This window comes from Sarcophilus harrisii, chromosome 1 (genome assembly GCF_902635505.1).
Source record: "Sarcophilus harrisii chromosome 1, mSarHar1.11, whole genome shotgun sequence".
Classification (NCBI taxonomy): Eukaryota; Metazoa; Chordata; class Mammalia; order Dasyuromorphia; family Dasyuridae; genus Sarcophilus; species Sarcophilus harrisii.
Genome location: NC_045426.1, coordinates 156750811 through 156770447, shown reverse-complemented (window position 1 = coordinate 156770447; position 19637 = coordinate 156750811). Strand labels below are relative to the sequence as shown.

The window sequence follows — 19637 nt, the reverse complement described above, 5'->3', positions numbered from 1 at the left end:
CAAGTTAATATTATGCTTCCCCACAATCTGGAGGTTTAATAAAGCTGCTTTTGGTTATGCTGCTTTAATAAAATACTACCTTCACATGGAAAAATTTATATATACTGCATTTTTATGGTCACCACAAGATATAATACATTTCATGGACACTTTCAAATTTTTTGTTCCAGTTACAGATCCCAGAAATGATAGGTCAAAAATTCAGTAAAGAGGGGCAGCTAGGTGGCACAGTGGATAGAGCACCAGCTCTGAAGTCAGGAGAACCTGAGTTCAAATGTGGTCTTAGATACTTAACACTTCCTAGCTGTGTGACCCTGGGCAAGTCACCTAACCCCAGTTGCTACTTCCCTTCTTTCTCTTAGGCTGTAGATGGTGTCATTGCTTCATTTGCCAAGAAATTCTACTACTTATGTGGATAGGACAAAAGCACAATACCTGTATCTAATGTTGAACATAGGCTTCTCCTGTCTTCTATTTTTTTTTGTTTTTACATCCTCTATACCTTGCAATTTCCTCATTTTTATGAGTATTTCCTTCCATCTTGATAATTTGTACTTTTTGGTGTTTTAGTGAATCTAGAAAGTACTGCTATAAATCTTCCTTCAATCTTTTTTCCCCTTACAATTTGATAGATTTCATTGAAGATACATAGGGAAAGAATTGAGTATTTAAATGCCAGCAACACGTGAACAAGTAATTTATTTCCTAAATTTAACTTTCGGGGGGGGGGGGGGGAAGGGGGGAAGGGGGAAGGGAACCAATACACCTTTGTATTTGTAACTTAAGGTCAGTTGCCTTTTTCTTTGGCACAAAGAAGACATATTTTGAAATTAAGGGCTATGAATATGAGAGAAAAAAGTTCCATATTTCCTTTCTTTCTTGAGAATTCCACTAAGTTGATTCAGTTGGTTCACTATTAGGATCTCTAATCAGGAGAATATATAAAATTTAAAAAATAAACCACACAGCTTTAAAGATCATTAGTTTATTATCTATTCTTCAGGTTTATCTCAGAAACAATCTAATTATATACAAAAATTTGGAATGCTGAATAAATGCTGATTGATAAAAACATTACATAGTTGCTGACATGGAAAAATTTGGGGAAAAAATTACAGCAAATTAATATTAAAGGCTCAATTCTGTGTTACTTATTGCTATGATTGTGTTCAGAAGATGCTCAAGTATATATAACATGTATTTTTTTATACACACACACACACACACACACACACACACACACACACACATCCCCACTCATACTCATTCACATCCACACCCACACTTTTCAAAACTCCAGTCCAAAAAGGTCAGAAAAATATTTACAAAATAAATACAAGGGAAATTTCAAAAATTCTCCATATCATTCAAACCAATTCTTTAATGAGCTGTCACAAAATATGAAGGTATCTTGTGTTTGTGTAAGCAACTTTATATTGAATAAAATTACTTGTTTCATTTTTTAGTTTAAAAAATCCCAGATAAGAAACATGAACCATCATTACTGAAAAATAATAGTTCTGGTTTAAGATTTTCTATCATATATTCATTAAAATGAAATTAAGTATTTAGAGATGATGATCCTCACAAGGACTGGATTTTAAACTAATGACTTTACAACTTTCTTAGACTATTTATACCTATAGGGTTTCTCTTTTTCCAAATGGAAACAATCATCACAACAATTTAATTATATAAAAATCTTTACTTGCTAAGCAAAATGACATTTGATGTTAAGATTGTGAATATATTGGGAATGAGTTTGGGGTGGAACGATAAATAATATGGAATCTGTGCAGTTTTTCATCTCATTGCACATTCCTAGTAATAAAACTGGGGTATTCTATGAATGACTGGTTAAGTTGAAATAAAAGGTTTAGAAACCATTAATTTAATACAGAATAATATATAATTGTTGTACTTATAGTTTTTAAATCAGTTATATGGCATGTGGAAAATTAAACTAAGGCCAGCTCAGCAAAGAATCAGTTCTTCTGGACTTTCGCTCTCTGACATTATAGGCTGCGTAGATGATCAAATTAGATTAGCAGATAGAGAAAAAAAACAAACCACATATTCTGTGTATTCCCTTTTGAAAGGCAGAATGTGATTTAAGCAATGAAATGTGAAGATATTGCAAATGCCAAAATAAAAGATATCTGAGAATAAAAGGAACACTGAGGCTTTTGATACAGAAGTTATGTTTGTCATTCTTTTCTTTAGAGATTACAACACACATACAATAAATGAATTTTATCAAAATACAGCACATTTCTTCTAATATTTCCAAAAAATCAATTCCTATGTAAATATTACTGAAAATGAACTAAAATGAGTTAAAATATACAAAGAGTTGTTAAAGGGTTTCAATTAAAATTTTAAAAACTATACAGTACAATAAGCCATAACAACTTGAAAGAAGTGCAATAATATTTGAGTTCATGTATTTAAAAATTACTGCCTATTTTACTTAGTCTAGTAAAGAAGGAACTTTACTTTCCAACTCACTTTTCCAAAAAAACAAAGTAGGTTGGCTTTTTTTCACTAGCCCTATATAAAAAATCTTCATTACATTTGGGTTGAAGAACAATGTGTATCAGTTTAAAATCATCAACTTACATTTCTTAATTAAAAATGAACCGCAATAATTGAATATTGCTCTCACGAAAGGCTAATGATTAGCCTTGAATAAAAACAGTTATTGGTCTTCTATGGCACTTTTCCCTGGTCCAAATAACCATGCATTAATTCTTACCACTGCACATTATTCAATCTCTTTTAAATTACAAAGGAGAAATGATAAAATAAAATAGTTCTGGTGAACAAAATTAATAAACATACCAGCAAATATTTTATACAGTAATAAGGAACAAAGGCAGCTGGTGGTAAATCACATTAATATAGTTAGAAACCCTTTAATGACTCTGAAGTGTCTAGTTCACATTTAATGTTACCTGTAGGAACAGCCCTTAATTGAAGATTACAAACAAGTAGGCCTAAAAGACCCATCCCTTTGCTAAATAATTTTCCACAGCAATTCTCCATCACTGTGCCATTGTTTCACAAACTTGCTTTGGTTACCTAGCTCCATGCGTATTATTTCTTTTTAATTTAACAAGGCAATGCAAGGCCAAACAAAATCAAGATGGCTTTCCTAACCCTTCCTGCATCATGCATTCCATGAGAGTTACAGGTAACACGTCTTAAAAACTGGCCAATTCAGTTTCATTTAAAAAAACAAAACAAAACAAAAAACCAAACCTCTATAAATAAGCTTAAAATGGAGTACTGATTATAGATCAGATTAAAAAGTACCACCATTTGCACAAAATCAGGGAATTTTTGTGGCAAAGAAGAATGTATAGGAATATAGACAATAAGAGGCAAAAAATTTTATGGGACTAAAAAAAAATAAAACTTCAATCACCAATAGCAGATGAATAGTCAATGGCTATGGCAAGAACAGATCCTGTAGAGCTCATAAAATGTAATTACAGTCTTTTTATTTAAAAAAAAAAAAAAACATTACATGTTTTATTGCATTATTCTTTTGGTAGACAAGCATTTTTTAAAAATTCTCTTTGCTTCCAGACTCTGATAGGAAATAACTTTTATCTAGCCTTGGAAATGAACCCAACCAGCACCACCTTCATCTACCATTCATCTATACAATGTGCACGTAGCAAAAACCAACATTTCAAATCTCTTACCCACATTTACATAAGTGGTTTCAGCAGAAAATATTAATACCAGGTGAGGTGAATAAAAATAAAGGCATAAACAGCTACAGGACAAATAGCCCTGCCATTGGTCCAAAGCTTCCTAACAGCCTTGCACAAAATTTAGTAATGTGTATGAGTTATCAAAAAATAAATCTACAATCTATACAAGAACACAAGTTTGTTCTTGTAATTTTGATTGTTATGTTTTAAAAATCTAATGAGATCTATTCACCAGATGATTCTCCAAATAGTTTCCTGTATGTTCCATACAGTGGTTCATGCCCTCTAACCACAAGATCAGAATTTCATTAATGTACAAATTTTTCACATAATCTTTCAAGTTCCTTTTCATATATAAAAATAGTCTATTCTGTTCCCCCCACAGATGTCTTGCAATGAATCTTGCTGACATTTCCTTTAAGTCCACAGTCTTTATGAAGAAACCTCTCGTACAATGATGAGTTCAACTGTGTTCTGGAAAGTTTTTAGCAAAGATACTGCTTGTCCATGATCAATATTGATAAAACTGTACCCATTAGCCTAAAAAAGAGAAAGAAAATTAAAAAAAAAATACTGCCACAGTAAGTTATTTGCATTATTCTCCTGCTAATAAATAACTGTAGATGGCTACATACTTCTAGATAGTTTATCACAAGAGGAAAAATAATAACAAACTAGAAAATTATTCAGTTACTTTTACACAACACTGATTTTCTAAGGAATTATCTATTATCAGGATTCACCATAATATTCCCAGTTATTTTTTCAAGAAAGACGTATAGTTTTCTGTCCATGTTTCATTCAGAAGATTATGACTTAGAATATCCTTAGAATGTTGGGACAGGGACAGGAAATATAAGAAGTTATGTGCTTGTTTTTTCCACAGCAGGATTCAAAAGTAAGTGATCTAGATTGTATAATTTTTCTCTCTGTATTTAAGTTTCCCATTTCCTCCCTACTATTACTAGTTGGTAAAATTGTACAAAGTGTCTTGGCAAAAGGGAACAAACTTCAGCTTCCCCTCTGGTGCCAAGGACATATGGGAGCAACAGAAGAATTTCCTAGGCTTTTTTTTCTTCTTTTTGGCTTTGTAAATTTACTTATCTTAAATATTGTCTTGAATACTTTAGAAAAAACAATGGATTTAAGGGAACCCATGCTACTCCTGCCTATTTGTGAGCCCTATTTGTTTCCAACCATCCAGAAGAAAATGTCTATGTTTAATCAATATTTAATCAATATTTTCCAAGATGTTTGAGTCTTTTTTTAAAAAACTCTGCTCAGCTCTGATCAGACACTATTGGATTTAGCAAGGTTACAAATGGGCTTAGCCCAGCCTCAAGTGAACTCTAATCATCATTTCTTTTAAACAGTCTTTAGCCTTTTAGCAAAATCCCAGGAAAAAATCTCAAGCATCTGTTTGTCATACAACTAGTTATATTTTCCAAAGTAAGGCAAAGAATTCCAAATTTCCAAATATCAAAATCAGCTAAAATGTTAATAAATATAGGAAATACTTCTTGACTGATTTTGCTTACTAATTATATTGAATGCTATTTTTAGACTGATACATACTATGCAACTCATTAAGAATTTTAGGACCAAAACATGAAAAAATTATAAAAAGAGGTATTATAATCACCTGAATAATTTTATCCCCAGGTTGCAATAGTTTTGATGCTGGTCCTTCAGGCTGTACCCTGGTAACAAATATGCCCTTTAACCAAGAAAAAAAAAAAGAAAAAAGAAAATTTAACTGAAAACATAAATAACAAACAACAAACAACAAAGTAAGGAATAGTCTTTTCTTTTTCTTGAATTAACTTTTCTATTTCCATTTTAACATTAGATCTCTTATTATAGTTCTGTTTGTTGTTCATCCTTTTTTAGAAAGGTCCAATGACATCATAGGGTGATGTCTGTCTGGACTCATGTATGAATCGGATTTCAGGGACATCAAATTGCACAGTCATCAACCTAAGACTCTCTTCCTGAGATCTGTAGATGACTGGTGATGACCTGGGATGAAGCAGATGCACCTACCTGCCAGCATGTCCTTTTATAGTCACAGATGAGAGCTGGGAGAAAGACAGACACCAAAGGTGGGTGAGCAGCCCTGAAAAGGCCTAAGTAAGCCCCCCTATCACTGTAGTGGCTGGTAAACATGGTGATAGAATGGCAAGAGTGAGCAGAGGCTGGTCCCAAGTGGCAGGAACCGAGTCCAAGATCTGACTGTGGCACACACTAGGCCCAAGTCATTTAATCTTTATGTTCTAGCGAATTCTGTATAAATCTGTATAAATGGAAGGAGTTTTCCCACTAGGAATTCCCTACACTAATTAAATCACTGTAGCTGAAAAGAAAGAAAATGTGTGTGTTGTTTATCTAACTAGAACAGATGTCTCTTCAGAACAGAGGGCGTGCTTTATATGCTGTGGTATCTCACAAGGAACCTCATATTCACAGCTGCTCTTTAAATACTTGTAGAGCTGAATGGAAGAAACTGGGTTTTTGGGGGAATGTCTCAGCAGCTGCCTACAAATGCCAGCTTTGACTAGCTTCAGAAGCAGGGGGGCCTCTGAAAGGCTGAACTTCTCTGTCTTCTCAATGTGGAAGTGACTTGCCAAAGCCATGCCCCTAATTATAAGCAGAACCCAGGTCTTTGGGCACTGATTCACAGGCAAGGTTACAAATGAGAGATAACAGATTGGATTTTGTCTTTTCCAGAAGGCAGAACTAAGACCAAAGGGTAGAAATTACAAGTGAAGCTGAAGAGCCTAAGGTCAATTTAGAAATCCTTTGATTGAATTCAAATGAACTCCTTTTAATGTTAGAGACAGCAACTTTTCTCAGTCCTGTTTAATAATCTTTCCTATCAAGATATCTTTCAACTCCTACTTTACAGAGAAGAACAAGGCCTTCTGACATTAATTCTGAGTCGATAAAAATCAACTTAAATGCCTGATAAAAGATTTTACTTATTTTTTGAAGTGTATTCCTCCTTTTCCTCAAGACAATTCTGTTTATGCCTATTCATGTTCCAATAACCTCTTTTATTCTGCAGCCCCTTGAGTTACTAACCCAGGCTTTATTGCCAAACTTCTGATGAGTAGTTTTTATTCAATCAACTCATAAGTATTTATTAAGTGCCTACTTCAGGAAGGTGCTAGGGACACAAAGAATGAAATCATCTGCTTCTGCAAGGAACAATTACAGGCTCTCAGAAAAGACAAAGTATATGTAGAAAAATATAAAATGTAGAGAATAAGAGAAGTACTCTGGGAAGAAAAGCACTAGCAATCAGACAATCAGGAAAGCTTTGGGTGGAGGTACAGACTGAAGAACATGGAGGTAATGAGGAGAAAGAACCTGCACAGGCAGAGGGAGCAGCAAATCAAAGGGTAGGAAGGTGGGAGGAAAGTTGTAGTGAACTACTAAGAAAAAGCCAATGGGACTAAACTCCAGAATGCAGGAATAACGTGCAATAGGGATGGATTTGAGTTGGGGCCAGATCTGAAGACAATAAAGATGAGGTTATATTTGAAATTAGAGGCCACAGGGAGCCACTGGAGGTGAAAGAGTGGGGCAATGAAATGGTCAGATATCTGCTTAAGGAAAATTGCTTTGGCATCGGAAGTGTCAGAATGCAAAGCCCACTTGTTCCAGGGCAGATCAGATTAAAATGTAATTGAAAAATAATTAACAAAATAAATAAAAATACAACAAAGACAATGTTAATATGTGTTTTTAAAAGTCAATGAGCAGCCTATAGGGACTCTTATACATGGTTTGAGGCTTAGAGAAAAGGAGATGTGTGAAAAATAAAGAGATAAAGTGAAGAACTTACAGGAATGTATGAATTCTTTTTCTGTATTTTATTTTCATTATTTCTGTGTTTCCCTTATGACTTGTATAATATGTGCAGGCTCATATTTACCTGAGCCATGGCCAGCTATAAACATATTTACTTAACCTGAGCTGATGACATTTATCAGTATTTGACATTTATCGATATTTAGTCTTTTAGTTTGACCACTATCTGCTTATAAAGCCTTAAGGCCTGATTTTCTGTTTCCCAGAAGTGATTTCGGGGAAACAGAAACCTTCCATTCCAATCTCTCCGAATAGCAACAACCAATTAGATATCTCCCCCTCCCCTTCTCAATGCTCTCTTACTTGTGATGTAGTCTCTTGTATAAAAGCTATGTATTTTTACTACTTCTTTAGCCCTCCTACCATAAGCTTTCTCATTCTTATCTTGTGATGGGATGGCTCATCCTCCAGAGATTTTTAATAAACAACTTTTTTGCTTTCTACTGAATGATCTCTTAGTAGTCATTTTGTGTAAGGGTCTTCTGCATCCCTCACAGAGCTAAGGACTGAACTAAGATGGAGAGAATGGATCAGATGGCAGAGAGATGTGGAGGGACACATTGACTAAATATGTGGAGTGAGGAAGGTGTGTCAAGGACAATTTCAAAGTGAGGAACCTGGGAGATGGAAACAACAGTTGGGCTTTTGAGAGAGATGGGGAGGCTGAGGGAAAGGTGGGTATGGGGTATGTGGGCAGGACAATTACATCAGTTTGGGACATGCTTTAGTTTGGATTTTTTTCAGCATAGCCAGTTTGAATTGGCCTTATTTCTCATCTTTCAGGAGTGTTCAGAAACCTCTGGAACTACTCTCATTTTTTGCACCATAAGAGAAATAATCCTTTATCCCTGAGCCCTATTCTTGATTCTGCAGGTAATTAATGATTTGAGACAGAATGATGAATGAGATAATTTCTTAGGTCTTCTCTGACTCAAAATTTTTAGGATTCTATGAATTATTCTGACTCTCTTAATGACTACATTTCCAGTCTACTTCATTGGCTCTTTTTTCTATTCTTGACTTTTTTCTCTTCCCATTGATTTCAACTATCCAGATAATTCACCAATGTGTTACATTATTAGCCCTATCATCATTTCAAGTTCTAATATCTTTTCTAGATAGCATGCCTGCACCTGAATGTGAACAAGTCTAATACTGAACTTCTTAACCTTTCCCCCAAACCTTTTTACTGCTTGCATTTCTTATAATTTTATATGGATTTTATTATTGTACACTCAATTATCAAGGCTCAAAATCTCAGAATCCAGTCACTATTTTTTCTTCTTTAATTACCTCCTTCCCCAAATCCAATTACCATACCCTGCCAAATCTGTCCTATAAGTCTTTTATATCTAATTCTTCTTTTCTATTCCCATTGCTCTAATCCAGATGCATATGACTTACCTATTGCAACAGCTTCCTAATTCCTTTAGTCTCTCCCTTACCTACTTGTCTAACTGTCTGACTGAATCATATTGTAAAAAATCATCAAGCTTTATAGTTACTCCTTTGTTCTAAAAATCTTCAATGTCTTTCCCATTGCCTGCAGACTAAAAAATTCAAACTCCTAAGCATATTATTCAAGGCCTTCCATTATTTGGTACAAATCTCCTTTTCTAGTCTAATCTTCCACTACTCTTCCACTCATATTCCCACTATTTACCTAGTATTTTCAATGATACATGACATTATACATGCCTTATATTTGAAAAATGCGTGTATTTTTACAATGGAAAAAAAAATGTGTGTGTGTATATATATATATATACACACACACACACATTTTTTTTTGGGGGGGGGAGGGAACCTATTAATCTTATCTATCAAAATTCCACCTATCCTTTTAAGGCATAGTTTTATTTGTCCCTGCAGGAACAAATGCAGGAAACCTTCCCTGAGCTAAAGAGTCAGGTTATAGTCTCTTTTCTATGAGTCTTAGTCATGCCCCTTGTTGTGCTTATTATAATCTGTTTATCATTGTAGTTATTACACACATATCTCTTCTACTCTAGCTTAAGCTTTTTGGCTGGCTTCTTCTCTTCCACAGTCTAACACAACACAATCCTTTGCATATAACAAGCATTCAAAAACTGCTTAAGAAAATCACTTTCTAAAGTTTCTTCATCCAAAATGTGAGGTTATAGATTATTTACCCTTGAACATCCCTAATGCTTTCCAATTTATAGACCTTTTACTCTAAGATTTTATGATTCTAATAAACAACTCATCTAAGCAATGGTATCAAAATAAATTGTTATAATTCATTATCTGATATATGTAAATTTGGGCAAATACTTAGAAATATTTTTAAAAATTTAAATGTTAAATATTTTAAAACTCTCATTACCTTAAAATTAACTTCCCACCAAAATATCAACATTAATAATAATCACTATTATTATTATTATTTTGGTATTAATTTAAAATATTCTTTATAAAATAAAGATTTGATATGAAAATAAATACCTAAAAAAAAACAAGGGTAATACTGATGGAATCTAAAAGGTAACCTCTTCCCTGTTAGTTCATACCTTAGAGACATCCTGGTGTAGTGAAAAGTTCACTAGATTTAATAACATAAAACCTGACTTAAAATGCTATCTCTTTAGTATATGTCTGTATATCTTTAGTATTTGTGTCCTTGTAAACAAGTTTCTTAACCTGAATTCTAGTTTCCTTACCTGTAAAACAGTCATATGTTTTGGGAATAGAAGAAACAACTAATCTAGAATGGTCATCTAAGCATATAATTTCCTTATTTTAAAAATGAGGAATTGGAGACTAGAGATGCTAACTGACTCTCTTAAGGTCACATTCATAGTAATTAAAAAAACCAGGATATGATCATAGTTTTTCTGACTCAAAATTCAGAACTCAACTTCATTGTATAATGCTATGCTTGTGTAACTTAACTCATAAAGTTGTTACAAATTTTTAGAGATAAGTCATTAAAAAAAAGAGAGAGAGAGAAACATGTATTAGCTGGTGAAAATTCACAGGATATTTTGAAAATAAATACATAAAAACTTACATCATCATCAGGTTTGAAAGGATTTCCTCTTCCCCCAACACCTCCTGATATACTAAATCCAAGCTCAGGATCCTTTTCGACTCTTACTCGAATCTGAGTTTATGAAAATAAAACAAGTTATTACTTTGTTTCAGACTCACAGCAAACTTAATACTTACCATCTGAAATACCCTTAATCTCTCTAAATTCCAAATTTAAAATCTGTCTAAAAATGACAGTATCTACAAATTCTTTAAAATTAAATAATATGCTGTTAATTAGTTAGTGAGTTAATAGCATTGCTGGGATTATAAAGCATGGGTTCTAATTTTTGTATGCTGCTTATAGTTCATAAAAATATGATATCAATTAATAGTAGCCCTATTATATTTTTTATAATTAAAGAACTTAGATTGAAGGCAATAGACTTAAATAAGCATTCAGGGTATCAGATTTAGAACATGGAAAAATATACATGCACATGGCCATTCTTTATTTACTATGAAACTAATGTGTCATGTGTCGTTATTTATTGTTTTGTGAAATATCTACTTAAAGATCCCTAGGTGGTTTTTGAAAATTAGAGTTCATTTTTTGGATGTGAATGTATGTTTTCAAAGAGCTGGGTGTTTTAAACTTAATAAGCTGATAATTATCTCCATAAACTAGCTATATTAATAAGATGATGAGATGAACTTCTTTGTTGCTAAAGAATCAACCAAAAAGTCAATAGCATTTTTTTCTTTCCCTGAATTTCCAGTGATACTGATAGCTAACCATCACTTCAGGCTATAACAGAATGACAGAACATTTTTAAAAATTTCATTCTCAGGAATGATAGGGCAAATATAATGAAATTCTAAAATCTAAGAAACTGAGCTCTAATATAAAATTTTTAAAATAGCCTATAATGCTCAATATTCTCTTGTTCAGTTCATGTTTAGCAGGTCAAATGACTGCTATAAGCAGGACAGAACTTGGAAAACATCTGCCTTCTAAGACACAGTGGTCTAAGATTCTAAATTCCCCGGGTAATAAAGGGAAAACAGGGGAAAACTTATTTTACTGAGGAGCTTATGGACTTAAAACCAATTTAACATGTGAAACCATCTTAGCATCCAGACAAAAGTACAGTAACTATGCTAATGAGAATCCTATAAGGATTTATTTGCAATAACATTAAAAAGTCATCAATGTCTATCATTCCTATATGAAATACATTAAAAGGCTCATTCTAAAACTAGAAAAAAAATTTTTAATTGTTCTTACCTCTTGCTTTGCCAGTTCATGGACTTGTCTAGGAGAACATTGGGACTGTATATATGGAGGCTGGTGGGCCACTTTCAGCATCAAGTAATCAATTAGTTGTTCTCTAGAGGGATGCCTTGCCACAGATGCCTGAGGAGGGGGGTGATGGACTTGACTATAATTTGCCTGAGGCCTGGGAGGCTGGCACATCTGTCCATTACTCAAAGGCATCTAAGGAAAACATGGAAGTGTCTTCAAATGACCAATAATAATGTTTTAATGCATTCTTTGGAATTTCTTCTTAGAATATTTATCTTTAGCATTATACAAACACAAGATGTCATTTAGTAACACTTTTAGTATAATTTTGAGCATTAAATTATTAAGAAAAAAGCAAGCTAAATTGTTTTCCCTAGTATCTTAAAATAAAAATATCAACTTCTTAGTTTAAAACAAACACTCAATAATAAAAACATGAGTGATTGTTGATTGCAGAAAGGCAAAATTTCTCTATGTATGTAACTTCTATTAGCTTCCTACTATGATTAGTTTTATAAAAGCAGATTTGCCTTAGAACAATTATATTTTCCCATTCAATTAAGTGACATTTTCAAAACATTTGTTTCCCCATCACTGCAAAGGCAATTTTCAAGCAACCTTTCTAAAAAAACTGCCTTTGTAAGAAATGACAGTCACAATTTACATAGGCAAGTTGGAGAAATTCATAATTTTGAAAAAACATTATTCATATATAGTCTTTGTTAAATATAACTAGCCTTTTCTAAATAAGAAGGAACAAAATGGCTTGGCTAATCTTAAGAGATTTAAGGTTTTCTTAATGATTATGAACAGCAATCCCTCTTCCATATGAAAACAAAGCCAGTATAAAAAGTAAAGATAATATAATCAGCCCCTTCCCCTTAAGTTTGTAGAGGTAGACAAAATTTATCATGGAAATCTCGGAGTAGAATGCTCCTTAAAAGTGAATTTCCTTGTCATCTAAAAACTAAAAGTTAATTGGGAAGGTCTATGGAGGTTCAGGTACTATAAAAGGCTAGCTGCCAACTAATATAATAAAGGAAGCCCTTTCCAAAAGGTATTTTTTCTATTCAGCTACATTTATCGTACTATACTCAAGCAATATGGTTCTGGGGCATGAAAGAAAAACTGATATTTTTATTAAAAGGCCATTAAAAAATAATACTGTGGACATAGGGGAACTTTCTTATGACTTAACACCTTACTGGCTAGCTCTGATATACCTACTATAGATTTAATATAATTTATTTGTATTTTTATCCTACTACTTTACACATCTTCAATAGATGACAATTAATTTCTATCCAAGATTTTTCCTGTAAATATTAGATACTTGACTATTTTTCATATATATATATATATATAATCTTCACTAAATTTCTGTGAGGTAGATGACAAAAAGATTTTTTTTTTTTAAGAAATAAAGAGTCCTGCCTCTCCAAGTTGATTATCCCCTCAGGCCCTGTTGCTGGCTGCCTCATCTACCCAAACAGTAACCATGCGCCCTGAATGCATGGTACCTGTGTTTCCTGTCTCTGCTATTTCTTTCTTTTTTTCCCCTGATCTTAGGTTAATTTATATAGGAGACTGTGCAGACCAAGTTACGTCATGAACTTTGAAAGGTTGGAAAAGCCATTACAGCTACCTTCTTTCTCTCATTTTCATTTATCTAAGATCAGGGGGAAAAAAAAATCAAAAAAAGCAGAGACAGAAAAGTGAAAGGGAGCACATAATCCTTGGCACATAGTGGGCAAGACCATTGCTACTTTCATGTCTCCTACTTCTGGAAAAGAGATTTTTATCTCTTTGTAATATGTACCTTTAGTTCTGGTTCAGCAGGTTCATCTATCTTCCCCAGCCCCCAATAATCATTCAGCAGACTGAGGAAATAGAATATTTGCACTTATTTTGGATCAAGGAGGGGAAATTTTTCAAAAGCAGGCTCACCAAACCTCTATGTGGATTGGGAGCATGCAGAGGATATTGCAAGTGTTTTGAGGCCTACATCCTCAGTGGCCAGGACCTCCATTATATTAGCAAAGCATCTGATAAAAGTTTCTTCTGCCATTCCTGTGATTATGATGGAACGATATATATAGTAGGTGATAGTACCTTTATGTGGGTATGAAAATGTTTGAATGGCTTCAAATGAAGATTAGTAACTGATGGCTCAATATCACCCTGGGCATGTCTCTGGTGGAAAGCTCCAGAGAACTGTGTTGGTTCTTTACTGTTCTAACTTTTTTTTTTTAAATAAATGATTGAGATAATGCATAAATGATATATTTATCAAATTTACAGATTACAGACAAAGCTAGGAAAAGATACAATACATAAAACAGTCAGGAAATAAAGAGTCTGATAGGATGGGCAGAACCTAATAATAAAACTTTTATTTTTATTTATTTTATTATATAGATAAGGTCTAAAGTTATGTTCAAAAACATATAAGACATGAAGATGTGGTCAGAACATAATATGACTTGACAAGACCTGGGGGTTTAAGTGGACTACAAGTTTAATATAAATTTTATTTTAGTATGAAATTAAGAATTTAGGCTGCATGTATTTAGAGAGACAGAGCTTCTAGAATGAGAAAAGTGATACTTAGTAAGTGTCCTATTATTTTCAGTTTGGGGGGCCACAGTTGAAGAAAGAAATTGGAAAAGTAGAAAGCATGTAGAGGAGGATCAAGATAGTGACATTCTTTAAGATCATATGAGAATCAGATGAAGAAATTGAGACAAAGAGAAGTATTGGGAATACATAAAACTATCTGGCACCTAGAAACAGAACAGTGGACTAGAGTAAGTATACATAAATAGTAGTAAATAAATGTAACCTTGGTAAATCTTAATGTCTAAGCTTTTGGGATAAAATGTCTAAGCTTTTGGTAAAAGCTGCTGAGAAAACCAAAAAGCAATCAAGCAAAAATTAGAAACACCATTTACCAAGATTAGGTCAAAATAGATACATGATCTAAAGGGAAACAGCATAAATAAATTAGAGGACTATGGAACATATTACCAATCAGATTTATGAATAAGAAGAATTTTTGAATAAACAAGAGATAGGAAGCATTCTGGGATATAAAAAGGATAATTTTAATTATATTAACATGAAACCCATTTTATAAAAATAAAATCAGTGTACCAAAGATTAGAAGAATGCAGAAAATTGGAAAAAAAAAAGTTTTAGAACAGTCAGTTTCTTGGATGAAAGCCTCAATCTCAAACAGACAGAGAATAGAGTCAAATTTCTTAATTCTCCAACTGATAAATGGTCCAAGAATATGAACAGTTTGTGGAAGAAGAAATAAAAGATAAAAATGTTCTACATTCATATTGATTAGAGAAATGCAAATTAAAACAAGTCTGAGATATCACCTCATAACTATCAGATGGGCTAATATGACAGAAAAGAAAAATGATATATGTAGGAAGAGAGTGGGAAAATTTAAGACACTGATTCATTTTTGCTGCAGTTGTGAACTGGTCCAACAATTCTGGAGAACAAATCTGCAACTATGCCCAAAAGTCTCTAAACTGTGCATACCCTTTGACCCTGCAATTCCACATTTAGGCCTGTTTCTGTTTCCTAAGGTGATCAGGGGAAAACAAAATGTTCTAAATATGTTCTAAATGTTCTATATGTTCTAAAAATATTTAGCTCTCGTTTTGTAATGACAAATAATTGGAAATTGAGGGGATGGTCATTAGTTGGGAAATGGCTGAATAAGCTGCGGTATACAATTGTGAAGGAATAATACTGCATTATAAGAAATGACATGTAGATTTGTTTTAGAAAAAAATGTTAAGATTTACATAAAGTAATGTAAAGTGAAACAAACAGATCCAAAAAGAATGTTGTATATAGGAAGAGCAATATTTTAGAGTATCTGTGGATGACTAAGCTATTCTGAGTAATAGGATCATTCATGTCAACTATGAAGGACTTACATTGGGAAATGTTATCCCATCTCCAGAGAAAAGAACTAATATATGTAATATATGGAGATATCTGTTGTGTGGTTTCTCATATGTATATATATATATATATATATCCATATTCCTTCAAGGGAAAGAGGAAGACAACCCAAAAAATCAAAATGTAAACAAAAAGAAAATAACTAAACAAAATTTTAAATGAAAAAAATCAAGATATGAAAGCAGATGGATGACAGAATTCAATCATAATAAAAACTATTAGAGGAAAAAAAGCAGAAAAATACACTTGAACATCTATACTGGCTGGTTATGAAACTATTCTCAAAATGAATACTACTGGTTTCACATAAAATACATCAGAAATGGTTGTTATATTATGATTATTAATAATAACTATACAATATTGTATAATGTAATAAATCCAAGCAAGATTTGCCCTAGAAATATTACTATTTATACCACTAAAACATATCCAAATCAATCTAGATACTTGAAGTATAATAAGTATAAACCTTAAATTTACTCCTGATAATTACAAAGTCTATAAATTAAGGTAATAATACTGAAGTATCTTCAATCTAGTTTCACAGGATCAGAGATTCATCTAGTCCAGCTTCCTCATTACATCCATGAAGCTTCCCAGAGAGATAAAATTTTTTCGAGGTAATATAAATCAAATAAAGGGTAGAGCTAAGATTCAAACCTACTTCCTTTGATTAAATCTTACCTGTCTTTACTACATCAAGCAGCTACTGGAACACTTATCTAATTAGAAATGTAAAGTATTCAAGGGGATTTAGCTACTTAAGTATGAAAAGTATTTCATCAAGACACAAGCTCTGAAGACATTATCCTGCTCCAAAGACATTATTTGTTTCTATCATATTATCTTAAAATAAAATCTTTGTAGATACTGGGAAGTAGCACTGTAGTAAAATCAAAATCTTACTTTAACTTTTCAATTATGGAAGATATGTCTCAAATGTCAGAAAGTCTCAAATAATTTCAATGTCAAATTCTACATTATTTTTTTGGTTTATAACCTAAAAAGTATAAACTTATCTCTTTTATTTCCTGAACACCTACTTTCTTCAAGCTGTCTGGAGGAAGATCTTTGTGACTATGTGTAGCAGACGAGTAGTTCTGCTGTCCTGAAAGGAATACATCATCTTGGCATGGATCTCCAGGACTATCGCATGTCTGGGGATGCTTGAAATGAGGGAGGAGGGGAAATAAAAAAAAAATTAAAACAAATGTGCCTTAAAATGTTAAAGCAATAAGATGATTCTGAAGAAAAATTAGGAAAGGGTGGATAATTAATTAATACTTCTACACCGATAAAGTGTACTTTACTTCCAAATTTACTATACTTCCAAAATTACATGTCAAGATTTATTCTAACAAAGAATACCTATACAGTGAACAGGATATATATAGAGAAATTAAAACATTTCTTCATAATATTGTTTTTTGTTTGAATGATTTGGTGAATGATGTTGAAAAATTTGAATAATTATATCCTATTAAAGTAAGTAATCTTATAAACATTTTTTTAGGGAGGACGGAGTATTTTCCACAATAGTCTAGTATTTAATCATTTCCATATAACACAACAATAACAACAAAATCTGGGTAATAACAGAATTTTAAAATAATTCTGACCTAGATAATTCTGAAGATACATAACTAATATAAACATATATGTGGTTTTTAGGTAAGTGAATAGATTCTGATGTTCTTTCAAGACACTTAGCCTGTGGTGGCAGAGGTTTAGGAAACTCTGTTTTAGAATTTTCATTTCCTCCTCTATTTCCCCCCATATTTGCAAGCTTTAGCCACTGGCAAACATTTGTGGTCAAAGCAATTAAGAAACAGTGAGTTCTATCCAAGATAGAATGAATCCACGAAGCAAGAGTTACTATGATGGAAGATGGAGACAAAAATCCAATAGGAAGAGAAAAGTCATAAAGGAAATGCTGTATCCATCCTAGCACAGAGGCTGAGGGATCAGTCCCTTAAAAGTGGAATAAAGGAAAGATTAAGAAAAGATTATATAGACATGAGAGAAATTCTTTCAAAAACTTTTGTTTGCAGATCTTAAATTCTTGTTATGCTAGCTGTTTGAAGGTTGATAAAGAGAGAAAATTAAAACAGACCTCAGTTTATGTGTCTCTGTCCTTATTCCAACTCAAGACAGCCAAGAATTATGGGTTAGAGACAATGAGGATAGGCACCAAGGACTATGATTTTTTCATAGTATGTAAGATTTATCTTATCTAGTCTCATTAAATAATATCCAGAAACTGCTAGGAATTTTAAACATTCATCTATTCTGGGTTCTAAGTTTTATTTAATTAATAATTTCTTAATTATCTAAGAGTATCTCATTATGCTTTTCTTAGATTATCTGTGACCTCTGCCTCTCTTCACTGTTAGGTATATTCCTGGAAAGTACATAGGGAATAAAAACAAATTTTAAAATTAGAAGTCAAATCCCCTTCACCCCAGTTTCCAAGTTAAAAGAATTAATTTTTTTTTCCTCTTTTCATGTGCCAGTGTGGATAACTGATAGTTGATCATAATATTTATAACCAAATTTTAATGCTAAGGAATTTAATTAAAGTTTGAATGTTCAGTGTTTAGCAGCAGCATGATTAGTAAGACATCAGGATTCCAAACTAAAAGGAGAGGAAAGTCACTTTATTAGTGATAAACAGAACATTTAAACTTCTTTTTCCTCTATGTAACTGAAAGGACTGATCTACTGTAGGTACTCACACGAAAAATGTGCCCACCAGAACCTCTTCCGTCTGCAACACTCAAGGCAAGACTGCCTTGGCTGCCGTGCAGATCCCTAGAGCTGCCATAGTGAAAGCTGCTTACTGCAGCAAAATTGGAATTAAAGGACCTAGACAGCATGCTCTGAATAAAGAGGGGACAGATTTAACAGAGATTAGTGCAGCATGCAAAAACCACAGGACATGTTATATACATAGACTTATTAACAAATATACTCAATGTCATGCAGAAGTAAATCCATGCAAACCAATAAGTTGCCAATACCATTATGGCATAAAACTTTGGTGCCTATTATAAATTAAGACATAAAAAGTACACATAAATTACATGTAAATAAAATCATTTACATATTTGAACATTAAGGGAATCACATGAATGGTGCTTATCTATTTATAATTATAATTTATTTATTTCCAACATATCTTATGCAGAGAGTTAGGAAGCAGAAACTGAAGCCACATCTAAACATTCATTCAGCCATATTTATAGCTAAAAACATTTAAATACATACTTCCTATTCTAGGGCACACATCTTTTTGGAAAATTACCTTATCCCTACTTATTTCAGTTAATTTTGGGGGGGAAGGGGACTTGCAAAACAATTGGAATTAAGTGACTTGCCCAGGGTCACACAGCTAATACGTGTTAAGTGTCTGAGACTGGATTTGAACTTAGGTCCTCCTGACTTTAGAAGCAGTATTCTATCTACTGCATTATTTAGCTGCTCCTTTCAACTGATTTAAAAAAAAAAAAGTCTCTACCTAAGAGAAATATCCTGAGGTAGAAACAAGTTTGAGAAACATATTGCTATATGAGTAAAATTAAATTTTGTATAGTTTGTCAATGAAGGCTAAAAGAAATAGAAACCTAATGTGTAGAAATATTTTTTCTTCTAAATAAGTTTTCTACATAAAAGACCATAATGATAAAAATTCATTTTGTATATATTTACATATTATTACTACTTAAATTATCTGGGGGTTATTTTTTCCCAAAAGG

General features: G+C 32.7%; 1 protein-coding gene across 12 annotated transcripts in view; it reads right to left on the bottom strand.

Annotated features, from left to right (window-relative positions):
- Nucleotides 1-1213: 1213 nt before the first annotated feature.
- The window catches only part of ERBIN (erbb2 interacting protein), a 173890-nt gene continuing 155466 nt past the window's right edge, over nt 1214-19637 (bottom strand). For 2 of the 12 annotated variants that reach the window (XM_031965694.1, XM_031965697.1), the window contains exons 23-28: nt 18618-18761; nt 16926-17048; nt 11875-12084; nt 10627-10719; nt 5365-5439; nt 1214-4262 (exon numbers count right to left, since the gene is read on the bottom strand). In XM_031965694.1, the coding sequence (XP_031821554.1) occupies nt 4155-4262; nt 5365-5439; nt 10627-10719; nt 11875-12084; nt 16926-17048; nt 18618-18761 (753 nt within the window). In that variant the 3' untranslated portion in view covers nt 1214-4154. The remainder of the gene's footprint in view (nt 4263-5364; nt 5440-10626; nt 10720-11874; nt 12085-16925; nt 17049-18617; nt 18762-19637) is intronic. The other 10 variants (XM_031965705.1, XM_031965713.1, XM_031965719.1 and 7 more) reach the window with 6 other exon arrangements.